Genomic DNA, 19,984 nt, shown 5'->3' on the forward strand with positions numbered 1-19,984 from the left:
AAATTAAAAAAACTTGGTAGCTACTGATCTCATTTTGTAAATGAGAAAATTGAAACCAAGGAAGATTAAGTGACTGGTTGGATTTCACAAATCTAGTTAAAGTAGAGCTAAAGTAAGAAACTGAAACTCCTGAACTGGAAGAAGCAACCCACACTTCTACATCTAGGGTTCTTTGCACCCAATTATATTGTGTCCCTGAGAATAAAAATGGTTGAGTCTAGTCTCAAAGGACTGGGATTTACCATCCAAAAGAACCTCTCTGGAGTTAGCTTCAAAAGGCAGTCAAGAATATTTTGAACAGTGGACAACACAGTAAAATGAATTTTTAATTTTCCAAAGAGCCTGTTTGAAGGAGAAAGCACACCCAGTTTCACAAGTTCTTTTATATTCTGATATAAATCACCGTTTGACTTCACAGTCATCTCCTCATAACTGTGTTTCAAGCATGTCTGAGTTTCATAAATAGTATATTGCCTGTTTCTTCTCTGCTGAGTAAATTTATTTGTATGTAAGAAAATAGTTTTGAATTACATATGAGGAAAATCTCCTTAAAAAAACCAATTGGTAAGCATTAAAGCAAATTATCAGAGCCAACTGTTCTACTTGCCTAGACATTTTTAGGAATTCTTTAATATTACTTTTGCACACATTAAACACTCATTATTTACTGAATCCATGAGTAAATGAATGAGTGAATAATAAAAGGGTTCATGGTTTAAACCCCCTGGTGGGCCTTTCCATATCCATGGTTCTTTGATTTCTATTAAAATTTAATGAGTCTTCTGAAAATTTACTCAAGTATGTTTTATTTGAACTACCAAATATTCTAATAAATATTATTCTTTAGGCAATGTGTATGTATGTGTGTGTATACACACACATAGATAAAGAAGGAAAAGACGGAGGGAGGGAGGGAAGGAAGAAAGGAAGAGAAGGGAAGGAAAGGGGAAATACACATACACAAGAAATATTTGGAAAGGGTTTTCAGCTCTGATTTGTTTCTGCCCAAATCACTCATACATTTCAAAGAACTAAATTAATAATCTAAAAATATCCTGTTAGCGTGATTATACTTCAGTGCTCTGGCTCCCTGATAGAGCAGAAAGGCCAAGGTGAAGGCAGCTGCTGCTATGGCCAAAAAAAACCTCGAAAGTCTGGTTTCAAATCAATGGCACCAGCACAATTTGAAAAGACCCATTCTTACAATAGCTGTTATCTTCTAGAGCCTTGGAAAATTACCCATTTACTAGTGAGAAAGTCAGCTAAAATATTCGCTCACCGAAAATGCAGAGTATAACAGTTAAAGTGGACATCAACAATTTTGGGAAATAACTTCATTGGCTTTAATTTTTAAAAAATACCTATTCTGTCCACCACTACTGAGCATTGAAATGCAGTTGTGTGTGTGTGTGTGTGTGTGTGTGTGTGTGTGTGTGTGTTTCATTATGGCTATAAAATGAGACTGAAATGGAACCACCTCACTAATGTGCATAAACCAGCAGTGGCAGAAAGATTTCATCTTGTGTACCATATTAAAATGGTAGTGGATTCCTGGCCTGCTATGTTGAGAAGGTTTTTAAAGCTAAATCTAGAGTGTTGTGATCATTTATCAATGATGATCCTCTGCCCATCCCAGATAGAAAGCCTCTGAGATGGGCCATATCCGTGGTGTGTAGACTGGAGATCATAACACTTGAATTCCCATCCCAGATGTTCTAGACCCCTGAACCTACTAAGCCATTTGTTAGATCTTTATAGGAAAAAAAAATAAAAACTCTACCCTCCTTCTAGAAGCAGGACTATATTTGAAGGAGCATGGGGTTGGATAGGGGTACCCACGGAGACTATCCCTGATTGTCAGAAAGAGTCCTGATTTCACAGTCACTTCATTGGGTAGTCTTTCAGCTTAGTTAGCTACCCTGAATATCATGATGGCTATCAGACCATCATTTTCTAAAATGAACCTTATATTGTTAATACCAAAGCAATTTAGAGCTTGAGGCCAGATTTTGAGATACTGTTTTAATACAAACTGCAAGTGTCATACTTCTGGTGCTTGGTAGTACTCAGCAAAATCCAACTAAGTGAACGCGTGAGTGAGTGATAGAATGATTTGATTGTATCAGCAGGCTTTCTCGTAGGCCTATTTTTGCCTGCCAAACATAAACTTCAATATAACTTCTTTGTTCCTTTCTCTCCCTACACAATTTCCCCAGGAAAAGCAGAGCCCTGGAAAGTTTCTGGGGAAAGAAGCCATTCCATATAGTCATGTGGTATTTACATGGACCACAAGTTTTCAGAACTCCAGGTCCTCTTCTGTGTCTGTAGTGTACCCTGCCCTGGCTTCTGTTTTGGAACTGTATTCCAATAGAGTGGAATTTCCATATAATTTCACTGTGTTGAAATAACATTTTTTTTCCAGTAGAACTGTTGTATTTTTATTTATTTATTTATTTATTTTATTAGTCTCAGGTGTACAAAACAATGCAATAGTTATCTTTTTCACCCTTCACAAAGTGACAATCCCCCTCCCCACCATGCACTGTCCCTCCCCTCCAATATCATACTTATCTATTACAATTCCATTGACTCCATTCCCACACTCTACTCCATGTCCTGTGACCATATATATATATATATATATATATATATATATATATGAGATTATAGTTCACATACATTATTATTTAACATCAGCTTCAGAAATACAGTGCAGCAGTCAGGCCTCTACACCATCTATGAAGTGGTCTCCCTAACAAGACAAGAGTCCATCTGGCCCCCTAAAAAATATTTACTACATTATTGATTATATTCCCCAGACTATCTTTTCTATCCCTGAGGCCGTATTATAGTTACCAATTTATATTGTCTCGTCCCTTCCCCTTCCCCTTCATCCCCACTCCCTCCCAATTAGCATCCATCAGTTTTTCCTCTGTGTCTCTGAGACTATTTGAAATAACAGTTTATGTGTCTGCTTCCATATTGGATTGGGAGGTCCTTGGGGACAGAACCGTGTCTTACCCATTTTGCATCTCTTTCATGTAGTATGGTAGTTGGCTCATAGTAGATGCTCGATAAATGGTTGCTGAACTGAAATGGACACCTATGAATGAATTTCCAGGTAATGCTAGAACTCTACTTATCAGAAGATTTTAAAAAATATTTTTCTAGTTACAGTTGACATACAATATATTAGCTTCAGGTGTACAACATAGTGATTAGACATTTTTATAATTTATGAAATGATCACCCCAATAATCAGAAGATTTTTTAAAAAGAAAAAGAAATGAATGAAAGAATAGTGACCTAGTTTAACTACTTGTAGGCACATGTCAAAATTGTTAATAAATGCTTGTAAAATTGAATGAATGGAAGCATGAAGGACTCTTCCTTAGTGGTTCTGATACTTAAGATGTTCAAGAAAACCTTAAGAACAAGATGTCCTAAAGATGTGTTTCAAATTCTGGCTGGAATTTGTTGGGTCTTAATGCCTCAAATGTCATCTGAGGATATGAGTTTAAAGCATTTTTCTCCATTATCAATATCAGCGAGAACAGTTATTCTAAGCTAAGCTAAGCAGAGAGATATAGTAATGCCTAAGGAATAGAGGGGAATACTATTACTCCTCTTCCAGCCAGTAATAACTTAATAGTCTTTTCTGAATTTCCTTGGAGACAGTTTTTGTATTTGAGTGAATAATAAACACTTAACACAGATAAGTGTGAAATAGAACTGTATGAGGCATACATCTTCTTTTGAAGTGTTAGCTTCTCTCAGCCATACAAATCAAGATAACTTATACCCAAGAGAAAGATAACAATGTTTCTTTGGAATAATATTAGCATTTTGTTTTTTTTTAAAGTATTTCCATCTAAACTTCAAAAGAAAATCTTTAATAATGGCATTTTGTGGAGAATTTTTAATCTATCTTCCATTCAGTAAGTCGATGCATGTAGTATTACTAGAGCTATTACGTAATTTTTTATCTATTTTATATTATTCCCAAAATATCAGTTAGCATTTGATATACTCTTGAATTTCATTTTCCTCTAAGAAATACATTTAAAAGATGTGAAAATGTGTCCCTTGCTTTAAGAGTTTCTAAGCCACTTTTCCAATACTTCCTTTGAATGAACGCAGTATGTCTCAAAGCATAAGCTCTACTTGTCTAAAACAGGTAGATCAGAGAGAAACTGCACAATTCTTGCTTTTTAAAATGAATATATTTTATCTTATATGATGCAATTAAAATATATCATATATTTAGCTAGCTTCAATAATTTTTGAAAACTGACTGCTCTACAGGTGAAATAGGGATCTGGACCACATGATCTTTAACAATCCCTCTTTACGTTCTTTGCTTCCATGAATTCAGAACATAGTAGACAATATGTGTCAGGTTTGTGTCCACATACCAACCACAGGATCTCATGGGTAATTATTCCCATTGTTAATATTATGGATTTAAAAGTGAAATGTTTGTAAAGAGGCAACAAACAGAGAGAGGCTGATTTTGAAGCTGGCTAAAAGGTGAGCATTAGCAACATGATGGGATCTTACACTTCTTCAAGGTCTGTACCAATGGTGAATTTTTTGGCTGGGTCTTAAAAAAATCATCCAACATCATCACCCAATCTTTTGACTGCTTCTGAATACATACTCTTTCCTGTGGTCTAATCAGTCATTCATCACATGCACTAGTAATGAAGAGTTCATAAACTGACCACTATGAGCCAGGCAGGCACGGCTCATCCCTCAGGTATTGAAACAGGTCATGCATTTTTGGACTGACCAGTTTGCCTTCATTCCTCTCTCCCCTCCAATCTCAGAAAGTCCTTTGGATTTATTTCAGGGCCGTTTGCCTAATTCTGGCACTAAAGGTTCCCCCAATTTCCTAAATGATCATTAAAATCAAGCACATCTATAAAGACAATTAAGAAAAAGGATCACGTTTTGATTTATATTTTATCTGACCTCTGTTCATAAAGGGGCACATCAGTGCAGAGAGGTCAGGCTCATTAGCTCTCCCAGATGATCCTCTTGTCTCTAGTTTCTCCCCATTCAGACTGCCCTCTACACAACCACTGATATTTATTCTAAGGCACAAAATGAAATGTAATACTCCCATGTTTATAAGGTAAAACCTCAATTACTTAGCATGGAAGGCCATGCCAACCCAGCCAGTCTAGGTCTACCTTTCCAGAACTTCAACTTCTGGCTTATAAGAGGATCTTAGTAAACATTAGGAGAAAGACTAAATGAATGAAGTAATTGCCTGTATAATCAAATTAGTGGTGGGGAAAAGACATCTTGGAAAAAATAGAATTTTAACTTTACATTCATTTCCATATTGTTGACCTGGTATATATTAAATAAAACCTTAATCTTTCCCTCTTCATTAAATGTCTATATCTTCATAGCTTAATGTACCCCAACTGCTTTTATTAAAATGAAGATTTGCACCATAAATATCAAATGACAGACGCATGCTTACATAATCTAATGATATTTTTTGAGACCATTAATGATACACTCTGTTCAGATACGATTAATGTCACTTATGACAAATTGTGAAAGAACAGAATTACCTAGATAACTACCTATCAAAAGTAATAGAAACAGTGTGCATTTTGGACTATAAGAGATTAACACAGGGTCATAGAAATGGATAGAATATAGCTTTTTAAAAAAAAAGATTTTATTGGGGAATTGGGGGAGAGGAACAGTGTTGGGGAACCGAGGAAGGGGAACAGACAAGTTGCTGTCCTTTTGTTCTTCAGTTTAGTTGTGGAGGACACCTCTTTACTGGCCCATGTTGGTATTATCATTGTGCTCTTCCTGGGTGAAGCAGTCACTCGCCGTCCATTGGACAGCTGCTCACAGCTGCTCACGGTGACTCAAGGAAGCTCATGAAAGCTCACGCCAGCTGCCAGCCAGCCCCACTGCAGCCTACACCATCGCTGGTGACTCACAGCAGCCCAGCTCCAGGTCGAGCTGTTTTTCACCATCTTAGCTGTAAAGGGTCCAGCGTCACTGGCCCTCATGTGGGATCCGAACCAGCAGCCCTGCAGAGCTCACGCTCCCAAGCCAACTCTAAACCAACATGCCACTCGGCCGGCCTGATAGAATATAGCTTTTGAACAAGAAATTTCCAAACTATAAAAATAAGATTTCAACTATTATCTCTCTACATTAGTTTCTTTCATTTTTATACTTAATCATATTGATCCACTATGGGGTTTTGTTATTGTTGTTATTATTTTACTGTTAAAGACCCTGCAATTTCAATAAGCTCCTGTTTTAAGCACTGATTTCTATATATAACGTGTCTTATAATATAAAGCAGAGGTTAAAACAGAGCTTCCTGAGTCTCATCTCCAGAGACTCTGATTCAGTAGAACAGAGTGGAGCTCATGAATTTGCATTTCTAACAAGCTTCCAGGATATCCCCACATAAAGGCCCCTAATGCAAGGAACACTCTTGCAGTAACATAGCTGTAGTCTCCTTCACATAGTTATCAGAATTTGCCTCAAAAAAAGAGATTTCAGGGCCAGCCAAGTGGCTCGTTGATTAAGAGTTGGTTTGGGACCGCGAGCTCTGAGCAGCAGGGCCGCCGGTTCATATCCCACATGAACCAGTTATGCTACTCCCTCTACATCTAAGATGGTGAACAACAGCTCGACCTGGAGCTGGGCTGCCATGAGTCTCTGGCAACAGCATAGGCTGCAGTGGGGCTGCAGTGGGCTGCTGTGAGCGGCCGTCCAATGGCCAGTGACTGAGCTGCCTCAGCCGGGAAGAGTGCAATAATCACAACACCAACATGGGCCAGTGAAGCGACGTCCTCCACAACTAGACTGAAGAACCAAAGGTCAGCAACTTGTCTGCTCCCCTTCCCTGATTCCTCAATGCTGTTCCCTCCCCCAATTCCCCAATAAAGTCTTTTTAAAAAAAGAGATTTCATTTACTTCATGTAAATTTTATATAATTGTAATAATAATGGAAAGGGGGGTGGTATTTGTCTTGGAGAAAAGGAGACTTATGGGGAATATGGTTAACTGAATCAGGTATTATAAGAACTGCCATATGGAAGTGGCCCTCTTCTTTACTCCCACATTTTTATAGACATTGTGCTAATCATATTGTATTATAATTATTTCTTCACTCAACTACCAGACTATGAGCTCCAGAAGGTCAGGGAAAGTGTCTTATTCTGCTTTCTAATCCGGACCTAATACCCAGTACCTACCGATCATTGGAAACATGAGAGATGAAAATTTTGAGGAACAACAAATCCTATCCTCAGTCTGTCAGTCCTCCATCATGCTCCTTAAATCAATGCATACAGGCACAACAACAACAAAAATTCTTTTACTGTGAAACTTTGTTTTAAGACTACTCTCTGACGCACATGGAGAATTCCTTCTATCCAGGCTACCAGCAGACTAGAGCCCAGGACCAAAGCAGGTCAGAAGCTTTGGTCACCCCCTAAGCTTACCCCCAAGTCTCAGATTGTAACCACTGATTGTCACAGAAACATCAATCAAGAGAATGCCAGTGGAGGAGAAGACAGAAAGTAGAGCCAGAAAGCCATAAATTGTGCCAGTTCTTAGAGCTGCCCAATGCAGGCCTTCTGACAATTAAGTCCAGCAGATCTCACTAGCTGCACTGACAGAAGAAAGTTCAAAAAGAAAGATGAGAATCAGAGAGAAAGAGAAATGGATATCACTTCTCCAGACCCTTGGAAATAAAAGAGAGGGTCCTAGGTGAGGGAAAACACAGCCCTACCTAGTACTATAGCTCCGTGAAAAGACACTCTGACCAACTTGACCACACTTTTTCTCCTCAAAGTGAAGAGGGGGAGATGAGGAACAGTGGAAGAGGAGTCTTGAAATTGCTTTTCTTAGAGATCAACGTTCTCCTACTTTTCATCCTTTTCTATAAACCCAAAGGTCTTAATAGCTTGGGTCATAGAATTTATAACAAAGCGGGGTGATTATAGAGCCCATACACATTAGCTGGGAAAAGAGAGTAGACCAAAAAAAAAAAAAGGAAAAGACAGTACTTCAGATTTGCCAGGGTCGCAGTTCATCTGTTTCAGTGTCTAGAATCGTCCACTTGTAAACATCAAACTTTATTTGGAGAAATCCCCCATCAAAACATTAATTGCTTCCCCTATTCTGGGAGAAAAATAATTGTCTACCTGTTCAGATTATCTCCTCTCTAGAAGGCTGATGTCTGTCTAAACGATCCTCATCTTATAAGCTGCATACGTCACATAAAATTTGGATGTTGCATTCCTCTTAGGCCATGTGCTTGCTCCTCTCTATGAGTTTGTGTTCTCTTGGAAGGCCCACTCTTCCCTCCACTTCATTCTCCTTCCTCATCATGAGTTAATCCTTCCTCGTCTTCAGATCTCAGCTCAATTGTCCGATCTTCGCAGGAGCCTTCCATGATCTCCTTGATAAGGTTGGTCTCCCTATTATATATTCTCATAGTAACAACTACTCCATTTTATTTTGTGGCACATACTACAGCTACAGTTTTATATTTATTTGGGAGGTTTTTTGTTAAAGTTTGTCTCTGCCAATTGACCATAAACTCCGTTGGAGCAAGAACATACCTGATTTATGCTCATTGTTAGTCCTTGGAGCATAGAATCGAATCTAGCACATACTAGGTACGAGTGTGCTATTTGATGAGTTATCACAAACTTGCTCCAGTTGCTGTATATTCTTGTTAACATTTGGTATTGTTGGTATTTTTAATTTTAGCCACTCTGGTGGCTATGTAGATCCAATTTGCATTTCCTGGATTATTAATGTGGGCACCTTTTCATTTGTCATTTGGATACCCTCTTTTATGAAATTGCCGGTTCAAGACTCTTGCCCATTTTTCTCTTACGTTTTCTGTTTTTTCAGTGATTTCTAAAAGTTCTTTTTGTTTTCAAAACAAGTCCATTATTGGTTATATGTGTTGCAAATCTCTCCTTCCACTGTGTAGCTGGCATTTTCATTCTCTTAATAGTGTATTTTTGTAAATCATTAAAAAAAAATTAAAAGCCATTCAATTTACCAAACTATTTTGGTTAGGGTCCTATTTAAGAAATTCTGTCCACCCTAAGGTCTGGAAGCTATTTCTTTATATGTTATCTTCTAAAATCTTTATCATTTTACTTTTCACATTTAGATCTGAAAATCCTTTTGGAATGACTTTTCATGTCCTATAATATGATATGTAGGGAGTCAAGAGTCACTGTTTTCCATATGAACATCAAATTGTTCCAGTACCATTTTTGTTTCACTTTAAAATTGTTTATTGCTAGTTTGTAGAAACAAAATTGATTTTTGTATACTGCCCTTGTAAGCAGAGACCATGTTAAATTCACACATTTATTCTAATGGTTTTTAAATTCTTTTGGATATTTTACATGTAAAATCATATTGTCTAAAATGACTTAATATTTACAATCTTATGTTTTATTTCTTTTTTATCTCTTCTTGTACTATCTAAAATCTTCATTACATTGTTAACTATAATAGAAGTAATGATAATAGGCATCTTTATTTCAACTCAGAGGGAAAGTTTCAGCATTTCCCAATTAAGTGTGATGCTTGCTATAAATTTTATGTATTTATAGCTTAATCAGATTAATGATGTTTTCTTGAATTCCTAGTTTGATAAGAGTATTTATCAAGAATGAATGTTGTTTTACCAAATACTTTTTCCATATTTATTTGTTAAGATGATCATATGATTTTTCTCTAGCATTCTGTTAGTTTGGTAAATTATAGTGCTTGATTTTGAAAGATAAGCCAATTTTTTACTCATGAAATAAACCCAAATTGATCATGACATACATAATCCTTTTTATATGTTGAAGGGTTCATTTGCTAATATTTTACTTAGAATTTTTACATGTATGTTCATGAATGAGATTGGCCTATACTTTTTCTTTTTTTTAATGTCGTTGTGAGGCTTTGGATTCAAGATAATGCTGGCATCCTAAAATGAATGTGGAAGTATCCCCTCCTTTTATATTTAATGTAAGGGTTTCTGTTAGATTGGCGCCTGGTGAAGCCGTCAGAGTCTGGATTTTTCTTTGTGTGAGAGTTTTGAATGATGGATTTAATATCTTTCATAAATATAGAACCATTCTGATTCTCTGTTTAATTTTTTTGTCAATTTTGAAGAGTTGTGTTTTTCATATAAGAAATTTGTGCATTTCATATAAGCTTTCCAACTTGTTTTCATGAAGTTATTCTTAATATCCTCTTTTATCATCTCAGTCTCTGATATTTAGAGATGCCTTCCATTTTAATCTCAATATTTATTTGTGCCTCTTCTCTTTTTCTTGTTTAGTTTTACCAGGGAGAATCAATTTTGTTAGTCTTTTTTAAAAACCAAACCCTTAGCTATAGTATGCTTATTTTATATTTTATTAATTTCTGCTTTTATCTTTATTGCTCCATCTTTCCACTTTTTAGTAAACCTAAAAAGATCTAATTTTTCTTTTTTTTTTACCATTTTGAGATGGATGCTTAGATCATTAATAAAGCGCAGAGTCCCAGTGTCCTGTTGCAGTGGCTAACTCTCCCCTGTACCTTTGCTCTGGCTTGCCCTCCTCCTCTGCAGTCTCCCCAACCTCCCACTCCCGCTTTACTGTCTGTGTTTATTTTCATGCTACTAGACCAGAGTTCAGCAAACTTTTGAGATGGAAGAGCCAATCCTGTCCCTCACAACGATTTAAAAATTATTCGAGAGCCATAAAACAAATGAAATCACCATTATGTGGATAATAGCCTTTAAAATTTTATAAATGAAACTATGATAGTTTTATTTTAATTTTCATTTTCAATTTTACTTCAGAGCCACACGTACATACCCAAAGAGCCATATATGCCTTGCAAGCCGCAGTTTGCCAACCCCTGTACTAGACCATATGGCCTGCAAAGCCTAAAATCTTGGCTATCTGGCCCTTTACAAAAGAAGTTTGCTGACTCCTGTGCTAAGAATTATGACGTGCATCACTAACTTATGAATGTCTCATAGAAAGCAATACATTTACCACTTCCTGAATAAGACCTTAGAACAATTGAAATTCATTTACCTGCCTCATAACTAATCTCTATATTTAAATACCACAAAACTTTCCGTACTCTTTTTACATGATCAATATTTATTTAGGTTTACCCACATATTTATCATTTCATTGCCCTTCATTCATTCCTCTGGGTCAACTTTCTATCTTGGATCGTTTTTCTTCTACCTAAAGAATATTCTTTAATATTTCTATTAGTGTAGAATTCTTGATCACAAATTCTCTCAGTTTTTGTTTGAAAATGTCTGTATTTACTTTTCATTTTAAAAGATTTTTAGTGGATATTTTGTATTGGCACTTGAAAGATATTGTGTCATTGTTTTCTGACTGTCATTATTTCTTTTGAAAATGTAGCTGGCTTATTGTTGCTCCTCTGAAAGTAATGTTTCATTTTTTTTTCTTTTTAAAAAAAAATTTTTTGTCTGTCTAGACTTTCAACAGTTTTACAATGATGGACATAGATCTGAGTTTTCTGTTTATTCTTCTTGGTTTTTATATTGCTTGGTTTTTTTTAAAAAAAGATTTTATTGGGGAATTGGGGGAGGGGAACAGCATTGGGAAATTGGGGAAGGGGAACAGACAAGTTGCTGTTTTTGGTTCTTCAGTCTAGCTGTGGAGGATGTCGCTTCAGTGGCCCATGTTGGTATTGTGATCATTGCGCTCTTCCTGGCTGAGGCAGATCTGTCGCTGGCCATTGGACAGCCTCTCACGGCAGTTCACGCCGGCTGCCAGCCGCTTACACTGGCTGCCGGCCACTCACAGTAGCTTATGGCAGCCCCCTGCAGCCCCACTGCAGCCTGCACCATCGCCGGCGACTCACAGCAGCCCAGCTCCGGGTCGAGCTGTTCACCATCTTAGCTGTAGAAGGTGCAGCGTCACTGGCCCATGTGGGATCCAAACCTGTGGCCCTGCTGCTCAGAGCTCACATTCCCAAGCCAACTCTTAACCAATGAGCCACTTGGCTGGCCCCTTGTATTGCTTCTTGAATCTGGAATTTGACATTGTGCGTTTGGAAAATTCTTAGCTATTATATTTTCAAATACAGCTTCTTCATTTTTCTCGCTTCTTCTAAAACTTTCTAACTGTTGTCTCATAGTTCTCTTTTGTACTTTTCTGTAGTTTTTCCTGCCTCTTCCTCTCCCTTGCTTCATTCTGGATATTTTCTTCTGACCTTTTAGTCCACTAATTCTCTTTTCAAAATCATCGCTTCTCGGCCTTTTGGCTAAGATCAAGTGTAGTATCAAAATCACTAAGTAACATGCCAAAGGACAACTGCTGTTAAACACATTTAATCACTATAGTATAGTGAAGATTTGGGATGATTCTAAATGGAATTTAGTCCTGTGAGGGCTGGTTCACATACACTCCAAAGATATAGCTTTTTAGAATTCAAACCAAAAGCCTAGGGTGGGAACACCAATAGTAATTTCTAGAGTTCCTCCTTGGTGGACTCCATATTCCAGTTTTTGTCCCTCAGCCCCATAGTCTGTAAAAAGCTCTGCCCAGAAATTATCTCCATGTTAAATGATAATGCAGTCCAGTTATCTATTCTTACTTTTTATGATCTAGTCTAGCCTCTGTGATAATGGTGTATGTTCAATAAGTGTTCAATAGGTGAAAGAAATAGTTTATTTTACATTTTCCCTTTAGACAGAAGGAGGAAGCAAATTTTAGCTCTGCATTAGAATGAAATTCCCAATTATTAGACTCATCCAGTAATGAAAGGGGCTGCCTTATAAGGAGCAAGTACCCATCACAACAAATGTTCACAAGAACATTCCAGTTTAAAGGTTCAAACTTAAAAATCACTTGTCAAGAGATTGTGGAGAAGATTACAGGTTTGGCATTCATTTAGGTTATATAACCTCCAAGTTTTTTTCCATCTCTTAGTTTCTATGATTCCAGTTTTTTGTTCCAGCTGTGATCTCTCTTCCTCCCCACCCCCATCTCTCTTTAGAACTTTGCTTCCTGGTTTCTGACGGTGTGATCTGAATTATGGAGCATAGGCCTTCTAACACATCTTCATAAAGAATAGGGCCATCAAAAGGGCTGACAGTTAAGAATGGGGATTATTAAAATAAGCTCATTTTGCATTCTGACACAGTGAATAAATACAATGTTGCTTATCAAAGGCAATCACAAGTTCTTTTTAACAGAGCAAACACTCAGGTAGGGACTTTAAGAAAATGGATACAAGAATATCAATTTGTCCTTAGAGTGAAAGGGGAAAAAAAGGTTGATTTAGTTGATTCACTGGGAGGAACAATAACAGCAGTTGGGAAGTTTACTTCCATGAAGACAAAAGCAATATCTCAGCTTTTATTGGCATTTATTTATTTATTCATGCAATTATTCAATCAGCAAACATATTTTGAAAACATAAGGTAAGAAAAGGTGTGCCAAAGATCCACTTTGTTGAAACTTCTACATTTCACAAGTGAATTTCATGCTAGCTCTTTAGGGTCTTCACAGCTTTTGGAACAGAATAGTGTCTGCTTCTATTTTACATCTTGGGGAAATAGGAAACAATTTAAATATTTTTCCTTTAAAATGGAACTCTGTCGGAGAACATAAGCCTTATGGTGGTTACTGGGAGAAGTGTGGACATGCTTGTGACAGCTGTCACTCTGTTGAACAATCAGCTGGTTGTTTCTAGCTGCCAAGGTGGTCTTGTCTGTTCTACATTTTTATTTGTTTATTATTAGTTATATATTGTTTAATTTATACGAAGGAAAGACAGCAAGTTAGTCACAATTAGAAAATAAAACAACTGTGCAGATTCACCTCAAAGTCATCTTTATCAGAACTGAAGGTGCATTCAGTGATCAAAAATCTTTGATATGGGCCAGCCGAGTGACGCGTTGATTAAGAGGTGGCTTGGGACGCCAGCTCTGAGCAGCAGGGCCACAGGTTTGGATCCCACATGGGCCGGTGACGCTGTACCCTCTATAGCTAAGATGGTGAACAACAGCTCCACCTGGAGCTGGGCTGCCATGAGTCGCCAGTGATGGCGTAGGCTGCAGTGGGGCTGGCCGGCAGCAGGCATGAGCTTTCCTGAGCTGCCGTGAGCCTCTGTAAGCAACCATTTCATGGCCGGCAACCAATCTGCCTCACCCCGGAAGAGCGCAATGATAATACTAACATGGGCCAGTGAAGCGACGTCCTCCACAACTAGACAGAAGAATAAAAGGACAGCAACTTGTTTGTTCCCTTCCCCGATTCCCCAATGCTGTTCCCCTCCCCCACTTCCCCAATAAAATCTTAAAAAAAAAAAAAAGCCTTAGATATTTCACTCAAGTTTTCTGGAAACCTAAAACTGCTTTTTTAAAAGGTCAATTAATTTTTAAAAAGATAAATAAGCAAAATGCAATTTTATTCAAAGTGTAAAAAAAAATCTTATATTTCAAGCTGTATCTAGTATTTCAAAAGCCAATAGTAAAAGACAAAATATAGTGATGATTACATATGTAAGTCTATCCCTGACCTCATTGTATTATGTAGAGAGAAACACTTACATTGCAGTCTGAAACATAATATAAAATATATTAAAGTAAACCAGTTAATTTTTTTTTTTTTTAGCTGAGCCATCCTGCTACCTGTTGGACCAGTTAATTTTTTTAAATGCAAACTGCAAGAATTTCAAAATGCAGATTTTTTATCTGCATTCAACGCAGAGCTAGTAGTTCAGGGTTTTTCCATATTTTAATGTACATTATGACCAAACCAAACACATATAATGTCATCTTAACTTATTTGTCAAAAATTGTCTTCTCCCTTATAGAATTTATTTAAAGTTAATTAAAAAGGATGTCATTTGTTATACTGGATAAGGCTAGATATTACCAAAGATTTTATTAAATGTGAATTTTATAGTATAATATTTGAAAAGAGTTTTAAATTCAGATAGTATCTATATCATATATCACACAAAAATTACAAAATGCTTTTCTGAATTGTTAAGATTTCTCAAAAGCTATTTAGATCATTTTTTTTTAATTGGGAAATACTAAGCTATTAAGATTGAGGGCTTTTCCCCTTATTTTACACTTGAGAAAACTGAGGTTCAGAGAAATTGAATCATTTGCCGAAGGACAAACAACTAATAGATGGCAGATTCTAGATTCAAATTCATGATGGTCTGATTCTAAAATTCATGCTCTTTGTCACTTACGCTATAGTATGTGCCTGTGCTTACACAGTGGCAGTAGGAATCGGGGGAAGAGAAGTCTGAATGGTGTTTCAAGGCAAAATCCATAGGCAATGGTAATAGAGACTGAAGTTTTGATACGTAAGGATTAGAAATGATACTAAGGCTTCTAGCTCAGAGATTTAGGAAAGTAATGTTGCTACCATAAAAATAGGTAAATAAACAAACAATATGGGAATTTCATTTAGGGAAAAATGATCTGAGATTTATTTTGGCCTTGCTGATTCACAAATAAAACATTAAGACTTACAGGCAGAGCTGTCATATAGGCATTTGACAATATAGGATTTAAGTACTATTGAAAATCAGTGCTGAAAATGTAGATTTGGAATCCATTGCAAAGGGTAGTAGTGGTTGAAACTAGAAGAGTGGAAGGGCATTGAGAGAATGAGAAGAGAATGAGAATCTGAAGAGAGGGAAAAAAATTACCTAAGCCTCAAGGGGACACCCCCACTTGTGGGTTTGAGGAGGAAAAAAATGGAGGCAAAGAAAAAAATAAAATAAAGAACAAAAAGTTAAAGGACTAGGACAACATAGAAGCTTAAAAATCAAGTGATAATAAACGTAGCTAAAGTTTATTAAGCACATGAAGGTTTGTGCTTTATATTTTACATATATTATCTGATTTAATTTTCATAATAACTTAGGGAGGGAGGTTTGTGTATCACTATTGACAGAAGAGGACAGGGAGGTTTGGCAAAGTTAAGTTATCTGCCCATTGCTCAGCTGTTAAGTCCAAGGGCAAAAACTGGAATCCGTATTTCCAGTCTCCAGAGTCCATTTTCTAACCAATGCTATTAAGAGGGCAGAGGGCAAACTGCTGTGATGTGAGAAGAAAATATAATGAAGATTATTGTAACTCATCCTTTTTAAATGGTATTTTTGTGTAAAGAGTTAGCGCTCTGTATCCACATGTCCCACATCCATGGATGCAACCAACCACAGATGAAAAATATATTTTTTAAAATATTACATGATTACTGATGTGTATTCTCAGGTCTATGAACATTGCATCTGTGTTGAACATGTCTGTATATGAAATTTTTTCCTTGTCATTATTCCCTAAACAGTCCAGTATATCAACTATTTATATAGCATTTACATTGTATTAGGTATAACAAGTAATCTGGGTGTGATTTAAAGTATAGGGGACGATGTGCATAGGTTATATGCAAATACAATGCTATTTTATTATTTGCTTATTTATTTATTTATTTATTTATTTATTTTACAATGCTATTTTATATGAGTGACTTGAGCATCCTAGGATTTTGGTATCTTAGGGGTCCTGGAACCAATCCCCTGCATATACCAAGGGATGACTATATTTTACAACATGCATCCTATATTAGTGTGGTAATGCATGCATTATCATACATGCATGCATAATTTATAAATTAGTAAGTATATATTTATTGGGCTGTGTGTGCAAATAATTTACAAATGTGAGGATGAAATAAAAAAATTTGGAGATCATTGCTTTACCGCTATGCAAAACTGCCTTTCATGTGTTTCCCATCATGTCTTTTTCCCATGTCATTCCTTGGTATTTTCAGAAATTCACAAAGGTCTTTGGGCCATTTGGCGCTTTGTAATAGTGGAAGGAACACAGGCCTTAGGCCTGAGAGACATAAGTTCAAATATCAGCTTTGACCTTACTGACCATATGGCCTCAGACAAGTACTTCATTTCTCAGAGCCTCAGTTTACTCATCTGTAAAATGAAGGTAATATTTACCTTGCAAATTATTGTGAAGGTTAGCAATATCATAGGAAATAGCTTAGCATGGGGGCCTGGCATACAGTAGATACTTTTAAGAGGGCGTCAAATCATAATAATAGCAGCAGTACTTATTTACTGTAGATAACCTCTGTGGCCCAATAGTCATCTCCCCTGTAAAATCAGGTCACATTTGGCAAAGTTTGGCCAATGTGGTTTTTAGTTCAGCCAGGACATACATTTGAGCATAAACAAAAAATATTTTCCTGAAATAAATAGGGTCACTGTATATGGCTGTGTGGGGTGGGGGTATGCCATTTACACGGACTGTAAGGGCAATGGCTTCTCCTACATTGTGTAGCATGACAGCCCCAGAAATGTGCTGGGAAAAAACACAGAAAGCCAAAAAACATATGGCAGCCGCAACAGACCCAAAAGAGGTGATTGTTACTGCCTTCATTTGCACTGGTTGGTATATTGAATGCCTGTCTACTGGTTTGATGCTCTCCACAGATCTGTACTCCCGACTTGGTGGTGTTCCTGGCTTGTGCCAATCAGAGGCTCAAAGAAAGATTACAGAAGCGTGCAGAGCAACAGGGGCGGCCTGATGACAATCTGAAAGCTACCCAAAGGAGACTAATGAACTTCAAACAGAATGCTGCTCCGTTGGTTAAATACTTCCAGGAAAAGGGGCTCATCATGACCGTAAGTTAGCTATAGTTTTACATGTCTAGTACGAGAGTGATCTTTCAGATTTCTCATTAGTCTTTTCTCATTTAGAAATTGTCTTTACATTAAGAAAGTGGCTTTTCTTGGGTGCAGAGTCAATGAAAAACAACTAATTATTTTGGCCTGATTTGCCTTTATTAAGCCATAATGATTTAAAAAAATACTTTTGGGCCGGCCGAGTGGCTCAGTTGGTTAAGAGCTCGCTCAAGAGTGCGAGCTCTGAGCAACAGTGGTTCGATGCCTGGCCCGAGCTGAGCTGCCGCTGAGCTGCCAACTGGTGGCAGGATGGCTCAGCTAAAAAAACCAACCAACCAACCAAACAAACAAACAAACAAACAAACAAAAATACTTTCATCTTAGTTTGATTTTACAAAAGATAATTTTTAACCTTGGCTAGAATTCCATAGCTCCCGAACAAAAAAGGATTTTGAAATAATTATTTGGATAATTTTAAGCAATACTTGCCCAGTTTCTCAACTCTTCTGTCTTTGGAAATCTAATAAAATTGATAAACTTGAAAACACACGGTTGACATAGTACTATATATTAGACTTAAATTGTTAAGTTAGGCTTTATCATAATGTACCACATAAAGAAATGAGATTCTGATGGCATAAAAAAGTTTCCTAAGGGTTTGACTTGTCATGAAGAAGTGATACCATCTCAGAATCGAAGGTATTGATCTTTCCGCTCCATTGATAAAATGCAAACATTAGTATCTTCATAAATGTTTCATTTGTTTCATGGTTAATGATACTTAATTGTGCCAATGAAGGATGAGGCTGAATCATTAGTTAATATAATTATTAGAATTTAGGAAGTTAGAGGTAAAGATTCAGCTAAATTTATGATCCCTACAACATCAGAGATTAAAACCTAGTGGCGATAAAAAGGAAGGCATTTTACAGAAAAAGACACTAAAACTGGGACAACTCCATGACAGTGGGATGGTGGCAGACCTCAGCAGAGCCCTCCAATCAGTCCTTGGATCCTTCTCACTAGACCAGAGTTTCATGTCTAAAGGGTTACAAGCCTCCATAGAGAATCTGATAAAAATGACCATGCTTATCCCAATAAAATACACATAAGATGTTTTTCACAAATTTTAGGTAAATCTACTGACATCCATCCACAGACCTCCTATGACCTAACAATCACTGGGTTAAAAATCTCTTCATTAGACTAAGATGCCCTTAGATCTGAAAGAGAAAAATCAGGACATTTGAATGGTAGTCTCTTTGCAATCTTTTTTAGCACTATAAAGAAGTATTTATTAGAATTTGCTCTTTGAGTCAAAGTTGTCATGTCAGAGAATTGTAAATCTGATCTGAAAATTATTCATAATGCCACAGTTCATTTTATGGTATAAAAGAGATATTGATTAACAGGAAAGATTCCAGAAAATCAGGGTGTCTGTTTCTGTGGCTATTTTTTGTTGGGATTACTGCTTGTTTCTTTTGCAAATTACTAATGCTGACTCCTGCATTGTGTCTTAAAAAACGGAAATTTACCCTACAGTCCAAACCCCCAACAAGAAGGTGCAGAGCCAGAGTTTTAATTGATGTTTGCAAGGCTTAAAGGTGTTACTGGAGAGTCCTTGATTACTCCCTGCTTGTCACGTTCGTCATCACAAGCAGAGCAGATTTCCCCAATGAATGCAGAGTGGGGATTGTTAATTTACTAATATTTTGCATGGAGGTGAAACACTGTTGCCTCTAATTGAGGGAGTCAGTAACAATGTGGATGACAGCCTGTCACCTCACTGCTAAAACCAAAGGAGCTTTAAGATAAACGCTTCTAATTACCGGGAGAAGACTTGCCTTGGAAAATCACCTTATGAAAAGTGATGAGCACAAACACAGGATAAACTCTGGAGGATATAATTTGAAAATTTAGTCTGACAAAAGAGCAAGTGTTTCATCCTGACTCCCATGCCCTCCTTCAAAACTCTTGCAATTAAAATACGTTTGGTAGTATTTCGACCTTTAAAGATGAGTTGAATAATACAAATGGTTTTCCTATTAATCACAAGCATATTAAGATTTTAATAAAAATCTGAGGGTTAATAGATCAAACAGATATTTCCTTTTCTCTGTAGTTTTTTCTTTTGCTTCTTCTTAAGGACCACAGAGCCCACATCCCTCTTCAGCCCAGTTGAGCAACGTCACCTTGGTGCTCCTCTTCCCCAGGGCTTTGGAGTCTGAAATCTCTCATTTGGGATTTCAGCTTC

The 19,984-nt window shown here is 36.9% G+C and overlaps 1 protein-coding gene across 3 annotated transcripts in view; it reads left to right on the top strand.

Moving 5' to 3' along the window:
• Positions 1 to 19,984, top strand: part of AK5 (adenylate kinase 5) — a 225,566-nt gene that overhangs the window by 34,099 nt on the left and 171,483 nt on the right. For all 3 annotated transcript variants that reach the window (XM_019644035.1, XM_019644036.1, XM_019644037.1), the window contains exon 6: positions 17,539 to 17,730. In XM_019644035.1, the coding sequence (XP_019499580.1) occupies positions 17,539 to 17,730 (192 nt within the window). The remainder of the gene's footprint in view (positions 1 to 17,538; positions 17,731 to 19,984) is intronic.

This window comes from Hipposideros armiger, unplaced genomic scaffold, assembly GCF_001890085.2.
Source record: "Hipposideros armiger isolate ML-2016 unplaced genomic scaffold, ASM189008v1 scaffold_84, whole genome shotgun sequence".
In the NCBI taxonomy this organism is placed as follows: Eukaryota; Metazoa; Chordata; class Mammalia; order Chiroptera; family Hipposideridae; genus Hipposideros; species Hipposideros armiger.